A 7,976-nucleotide genomic window follows, 5' to 3' on the forward strand; every position below is an offset into this window, starting at 1 on the left:
GATGACGCAGAAGGGCACTTCAAGAAACAGTTGTTTGGTCCCCTACACCCTTCAACCCTTCGAAGCTCTCACTCCGAAGGGTAAACCCTTTGAAGGGAATAGGGCATAGGGATGAGCCCTTCCGAATGGAACGCAGGGTCAATCAACCGTTTAAATGATTCGGTTCAATCACAATGACTCACTTATTAACACCTACTGGTGGTTTAAATTTCACATTTAAAGTATCTTTTCATTTTTTTTATAATTTCAAATGTCAGTATTCAATGTTTTTGTTTAAAATATCAAAACATTATCTATGCATTTGTAACTGCAGGTTAAAGCCTCCCATGTCCCTCTGAGCTGCATTAAACAGTGTGACACCTAAATACCACTTCAGATGCAGCTTCTGTGTTTCCTCTGAATTGCAAAGATTAATTTTTTAACCATTTGCTTGGTAACAGCCCAAATGTCTCATTATTCTGATTGACAAATTATATGCAAGAATTTGACTCAAAAAGATGATGCACACTTTAAGAAAAAAAATGGCTTTATAAATGTAAAAATGCTTATAAAAGGTAATATATATATATATATATATATAGTCAGTTACTTATTGACGCTTTTATTTCCATATTGAATAACATGAGCTTCCATAATGCGTTTGTATCTAATATAGCGTTGTTCCCATAGGTCGCCGTGATTTTGCCAAGTAAGACATGTTCATTGACATGATCAACATTACTGTCCAAAAATATAGACTAAACCCAATCCCTACCCCTAAACCTAACCTTACCCATAATTTATTCAAGCCTAAAACAGATATTTCCCGAAAAGTTATCCCTCAATTCTGATTGGTTAATTGGAATGTTGTTCCAGGATCAACAAGGATGTTGATCGTTGATCCAGTTGTACTTGGTCAAATCATGGTCACCGTTCCCATAGCCGTGATTTAAAAAATATATATTATATATTTAAAAAAATATAATACTGTGGCTTGGCATGATACACAGTCTGATGGTCTAACGAAATCCAATTTTAAACATCTTTTACTGTACCCATTTTATTGCCCTTATGGCGCTTTTCCACTGCGTGGTACGACTCGGCTCGGCACGGCTCAGTACGGCATGGCACGGTTCGGCTCGGCACGGTTTGCGTTTCCGCTTTAGAGTGGGCGGGATTATTCACATGTCGTTATAGTTGCGCCGCCTCTACTACCACGACTCCTAAAAAAAATTGGTCAGCGAAATGTGGCTGTTATCTGATTGGCCTGAGTAGACGGTGGGTGGAGTCCACGTATTTGTGGATTGCCAGCACTTCTTGATGCAAGAAATGTTTCACAATTCGCAAATGCACAGGACGCGATTCACAAATGCGTGCAGCTATCTACAAATGCACAGGACGCGATTCACAAATAAATGCCAGGCAAAGTTGTGGTTGTGACATAAATATATATTTGTGAATATGTTTTTTTATTTGCAAATCTCATTTTATTTATTTGTGAATTTAATTCATGTTTGTGAAACTTTAAGATTTATTTGTGGATCTCATTCTATTTATTTGTCAATATGTTTAATGTTTGTTAATCTCTTTACATTTATTTGTGGATCATAATCTATTTATTTGGAATTAAGCAACAATTCTATCTCCATATCTGTCTCCCCTCTTCCCCCTCCGCTCCGCACCACGCCCACTTTTTTAAAGCATTTTTTTAAAACTGTGGTAAGAACTAACCAGTGCTGAAACAGGGGGTTTCATGACCCTTTTAAGCTGTGTCGTCAGTCAGCCTTTTCCCATCATGTTTTTGATCAGCGCAGTCGGCGCGGAGAGCAACTGCGCTCGATTGCGCAATCCGACACAGCCGCCTCGCCGTCGCGAGAGTTTTTTGGCATAAATCAGCGTGACAATAGAGCAAGTCGGACGTAACTCGGACACTTTTCTAACCGGCATGCATCTCGCGGTGATCGGTTCTGCGCAGATTTTGCTCATCTCAAACAAGCCTATTTTGATACGCGCTCCGAAACACTGGTTCGAAACAATTGATTTGCAAAGGTTTCGAAGCTTCATGAACAGTGTTTCAAAAGCGGCCATCACTACCAGATGTATCCCTTAGTCTTAACCATCCATGGCGGGTTACAGTCTGAAAAATAAGTTTATCGTTAGTTTGTTCGCAGTGTTTGCATTCTTCATGCACGGTAAGACACTTCTAACAATTCACCTTCCTGTCAACGATAAAAAAAAAATCAATGACTAAATAGTTTTAGACGTATTTAACTGCTGGAGAACCGGTGTTCTGTCGATTTGTGCTAATTTACCCTGTCAGATTTTGCTATCTCCCATTAAAACAGTGGGTAGTACAATTCGACAACGAAAAATGCTACCTGTAAAATTATGGTTTATTAACGTCTACACCTACCACAACCCTAAACCTACCCTTACAGTAATGCAAATACATTAAATATTGTTGTTCAGTATTTTATCAAAAGGACGCAATATTGAAGTGCGCATGCGCAGTAAACCTTGGTAGGACAATCTGACGGGTACAATAAAATGTCAGCACACCTGTTGGCTCAGACCAGCCTGGGCTGAATGGAATTTGTCAAATATAATACTGAAAAAATATCTCTAAAATAGTAGCCTACTACTACTACTGACAGAGCGGCTTCTACAAATACATGCAAAACTGAATTGATATATGTGAAAGAAATATTTTGAATAAAAGCACGAAATGGTATTATTCAAGTCGTAGTTTGCAGGAAAATTACTGTAAGTTATTTTTCCTTCCCTTTGAAGGGATAGTATTCATCAGGGGTCTGTGAAATTGTACTTATTGTTTTTCTTTTTCTTTGTCCTTCTATCTAAAAGGAGATTTATAATTAGCTGTTTATTTCTTCTCCAGGTGCATCTGATGTGGGCACAGACAGAGTGTCAGTGATTGTGATGAAGGGAGATTCAGTCACTCTTCACACTAATATTACAATAAACCAACAATACAGAGTTAAATGGTATTTTATTGACACTCTCGTCGCTCAACACAATCTCAGTCATATCTGCACAGATGTTCAGTGTCATGAAGATAATGAGAGATTCAGAGACAGACTGGAGCTGGGTCATCAAACTGGTGATCTCACGATCACAAACATCAACACCTCAGATAATGGAGTTTATCATCTAAAGATCTTCAGCAGCAGCAGCAGCCGCATTAGAAAGGTTTTCAATGTTGATGTTCATGGTAAGTCATTAACAGATGTTTAAAAAGTTATATGTGTTCAAATCATATAATGAATATGTTTAGTATAATATGGACATTCAGAGTTGCTTTCAGACATTTAGTGCACCAGAACAATGATTTTAAAGGGGTCATATGATGCGATTTCAATTGTTCCTTTCTCTTTGGAGTGTTACAAGCTCTTGGTGCATAAAGAAGATCTGTAAAGTTGCAAAGACTAAAGTCTCAAATCCAAAGAGATATTCTTTATAAAAGTTAAGAGTCAGCCACACCTACCTAAAACGCCTCGTTCTAACACGCCCCCACATGTCTACGTCACTATGTGGGAAGATTTGCATAACGCCGCCCAAATGTTCACGCAGAGAAAGAAGGCGTAACTTTTATTCTCACTGTAGTATTGTTGCCGCTGCCGCCATGTGGTGAAGATGCTGTGTGCTTCGTTGTGAAAGCGAAACTACTTTGTTTGGCCTTCCAAAAGAGGACGATATCCGCTTCGTCATGCCTAGAGCTGATCCGTGCTGGTCGCTGAGGGAATACATCAACTTGTTTCAGAAAGGCGGGGCATAGAGGAGAAACAATAATATACAGTATGTGGAAAATAATGTGTTTTTTTTTACTTTAAACCACATAAACACATTTAATTACACCAAATACACAAAATAATGTTATTTTTAGCAGCATCATATGACCCCTTTAAGCTCATTTGCGTCCACTGGTGGTGAGCCATTAGTTTTAGATTTACTTTCATTCTGGTCAGTTTCCCATCATTACATTTCTTACATTCATTACATTAGTTTACTGAATTGCAAAATGCAGAACATTTAATGTACAGTAAGCAAATAAATTGTGTTTATAAGCACAGAATGTTGATAAATGTTGCTTTACAGATTGACAATAAAGAAACCTAAAATAATGTCAATGTTACTGTCATATTGTCTCGTATTATGATCACAAGATTATTCAAAAAGTGTTTGGTGAAATTATAATGCAGTAATTTATATTCCCTTGTAGTAAAACCCTGTAATGTATTCTTGTGTAGTTATACAAACTTTACATTATACGTGTAATACATGTATGAGTCAGTAATAAATTTTTAATCCAGCAGAATTGAAATTTCTCTGTCTGCAAGAATAAAGATAGACACAATTCTTTTATATTTTGCACTTTTGCAGTTAATGTTGTTTCTACTGGTTTTCTTAAGATCCAGGAAATGAATATGCTAAATAATTTTTCATAAGTTTGTTCCTGTTAGAGTTTCTTCCTCAGAAAGATCCTCCAGCTGTTGTTGGTTTGTGTTTCAGATGGCGCTGCTGAAATGAAGAGAAAGTCAGTGAAGGAGGGAGAATCTGTCGCTTTAGACACCCCTGAAGTAAAAAACCCAAATAATGTGATGATGTGGTATTTCAATGACATTCCCATCGCTGAAATCACTGGAGATGAGAGTAAGATCTGTGAAGATGATCAGTGTGATGAGAGATTCAGAGCCAGACTGAAGCTGGATCATCAGACTGGATCTCTGACCATCACGAACATCAGAACCACAGACTCTGGACTTTATAAACTACAGATCAAATCCAGCAGAAACTGCTACAGTATCACCAGCATTCTTTATAAGCTACAGATCAAATCCAGCAGAAACTGCTACAGTATCACCAGCATTATGAGCTTCAGTATTTCTGTGACTGGCAAGTATAATTTTTGGCCATATACGGAAGGGAAACAACTCTTACAGGAGAACGTAAAGAAAAATGTTGTTACATCTTTATTTTAGTACCTTGATGTCTCGGTACCAAAGCATTGGTGCTTTTGATGTCACTGTATGAAACATGTTCTACTTTAAACTGAAACAGATTCACATGTACTCTCTCAGAGCTGCTGATATCTCGTACTGTTTGTTATAGATCAGTCTGATAGATTCGCTCACACTAATGATTGTCTCTTTTGTTCCAGATTCAGGTCTGTCTTCAGCTGCTGTAGCAGGAGTATGTGTTGTTGTTGGTGTTCTGCTGGTGGCTGCTGCTGCTGCTGCCGCTGGTGTGATTTACTATCGCTACAGACACTCCAGAAAGGGCAAGTATCACCTGTAGATGGCATAGTGAGAGGAAAACATCTTTATTGGCAAAATTAGCATTTAATTGTGTGTGATTTGTGATTTCGTTAGTTTCTGTTGCTGAAAATGAGCATGTTTTTATGTTTTTGTACAGATGAAGGAAGCCCTCATGATCGGAGAGGATCCCGACACAGGACCGGCGCCAATGGGAGGCATTCGCGGACCGTGCCCCCACAAACGGGTTGCTGTGCCCCCCCTTTCCAATCTCTCGCCGAAAGTGAAAGTGAAACCGAATAAAACAGCGTGCATAGGAAAGCGTTTGCACGCTTTCTTGAGTGTCAGCAACTGCACACGATTGCAGATGGCTCCCATCTTTAAGCTGGAACTTAAAATGTCAAATAAGGAACATTATAAGATTATCATAGTTATTATAATAAGTGCCTTTATTTAACGGTTGTGGGTTGGTTAAGGGCTTGTGGTGGAGGTTTGCCTTCAGCGGTTTCATATTTCGACAGATCTAGTGGAGGTTGAAAGTGTTTGAAGTAAGGTGCTTTTTATCTTCATCTTAAAAGGACAATTATTCTGCTTTATATTTGTGGCACAAATAATCTACTTTTAGCATTCAGCTTTTTTGCTAAAATTTTGCACCAAATGCTTTGTGAATATTAAGAAGAGGGAAACACTTAATTCAGCATTTAACACTCATTTTACACCCAGTCTATAAACTTTTATGACCAGGTTATTAGTCAATGCTTCTTTTGAAACCACTTTAACATCACTAACAAAATACCGAAATTCTGTTGTTATTCATACATTTATTTATTTATTTGTCATATTTTTAATTTACCACCCAAATCATAAACACTGGTCTATAGCACAATAGTTTTACGGTTTACTGCACTTTGTTATTGTAGATATAGCTGAAAAATTGCTGAAAAGTCACTTTTGCACTCTGTTCTTTTTATTTATTATACAATTAACAAAAGCAAAAAAGGCCTCTAACACTAGCTTGCTCTATTCTATTTGTTTTATTTTTATTTATTATATAATAAAAAAAACTTGCTACTTGTACTGCATTAAAGTGCCCCTATTATGCCTTTTCGAATATTACCTTTCATGCAGTGTGTCATGTAGCTGTATGTGACCATAAACTATATGCAAAGTTGTGAAGCCGACAGTGCACAATAAATAAAGTTATTGTCTATCAAAAAAATAAAAATAAAAATCGGCTCGCATTCGCCTAAACGAGTCATCAGGAATTCGAATCTTATTCTGTTACGGCTCTACGTCACGAAGTAAAACATTTGCATAATGTCTGCCCACGTTCTACGTCGCCAACTTGCCCGCCCACAAACAGTACAATTTCCATGTGGTTAACATCATGTCGAGAAGACGCTGTATCCTACGCTGTGAGAGTAAATTTGTTTTATCACATCACATATAACTGAGACTTGTTATAGCACTTGCATATTATTGCTCTTTTGCTGATTTTGATTGCTGCATTGTCCTCATTTGTAAGTCGCTTTGGATAAAAATAAACCAAATAAACTTTAAATGTTAGAAATTATCTTTATTTAAGTATTATATTTTGATAAGCATGTGCCAGTGTAATTTTAGTATCATTAATATACTATGACAGTTATTAATATTCTGAATGTTTTATTTCCTGTTTTACTGTTCAAGTTTTAGCAATTTTATGTCAGTTTTCTTTTACATGTCTAGAATCATAACATTTTTTTAAAGGGCTATTATGCAATTATTTTATTAAAATATGTTTTTAATTGTTTTTACCATGATAGACCCTGGACATCCGGTGTCATGAGAAATCGAGTCCCCCCTCGAAATCGGGTCCGCTTAGGACCCCGAGTGATCCCATTGGCTCAACGAACTTTTAATGGGTATTATTTTTAGCGCCTGATTACAATTCCTACAAAATCGTGCTTTGATTTATGTCGTTTGAACTTCGTTATAATGACCATTAATGTCTTTTAAATTACATGTTTCATACGCTAGTATCCGAAGCTATAGGTTGTGAAATCAAACATTTCTCATTTATTTATTTTTTTTGGTTAGCTCATGTACTAGCATAGCATACAGCTACCCGATTAGCCTGCTAGGTTAGCTTATACACCACGCATTTGCACTTACCATACATATATTCACAACGAAATAGTAACACAAGTGTTTACTTTTGATCAGGCATTTAAAACAGCTACCGCCTTGGTCCTAAGCGGACCCGATTTCGAGGGGGGACTCGATTTCTCATGACACCGGAAGTTTCCTACGATGATTTTCTGTTTTGAACACTACTTGGCGCTTCAGTTCAGATGAATTCACTGGTCACGTGATGCCACTGATTCGGTGACATGCAGATTGTTAACCTCAAGCAAATTTTATTTTTTAATTAAAGTCTGCGTGAACCGGAAGTTGCTGCCAACTTTATTTCAGTGTAGTGACGTATTTCCATCTGAAACGCTAGTAAAGTAAATAAAGTCAATTTTGATTTCATGCCGACTTTAAGTAACTGAAAATCCGCTGTAGACACAAAAAAATATATTGTAGGGTATGTGCCCTTTATTTTAAATTCATTAATTTTCAGATGGTAAATATCGACATATTTAAAGGGGTCATATGATGCGATTTCAATTTTTCCTTTCGCTTTGGAGTGTTACAAGCTCTTGGTGCATAAAGAAGATCTGTAAAGTTGCAAAGACTAAAGTC

At 37.1% G+C, this 7,976-nt stretch overlaps 1 protein-coding gene across 1 annotated transcript; it reads left to right on the forward strand.

Annotated features, from left to right (window-relative positions):
* Nucleotides 1–2,097: 2,097 nt before the first annotated feature.
* LOC107694003 (uncharacterized) lies at nt 2,098–5,649 on the forward strand. Its single transcript, XM_016493616.1, has 5 exons — nt 2,098–2,171; nt 2,876–3,208; nt 4,507–4,890; nt 5,156–5,275; nt 5,410–5,649. Exons 1-5 carry the CDS (start codon nt 2,102–2,104, stop codon nt 5,550–5,552), a joined length of 1,050 nt encoding a protein of 349 aa, XP_016349102.1. The 5' UTR covers nt 2,098–2,101; the 3' UTR covers nt 5,553–5,649.
* The last annotated feature ends 2,327 nt before the right edge of the window (nt 5,650–7,976 follow it).

Source organism: Sinocyclocheilus anshuiensis, unplaced genomic scaffold, assembly GCF_001515605.1.
Source record: "Sinocyclocheilus anshuiensis isolate Anshui unplaced genomic scaffold, SAMN03320099.WGS_v1.1 scaffold2340, whole genome shotgun sequence".
NCBI classification, from domain to species: domain Eukaryota; kingdom Metazoa; phylum Chordata; class Actinopteri; order Cypriniformes; family Cyprinidae; genus Sinocyclocheilus; species Sinocyclocheilus anshuiensis.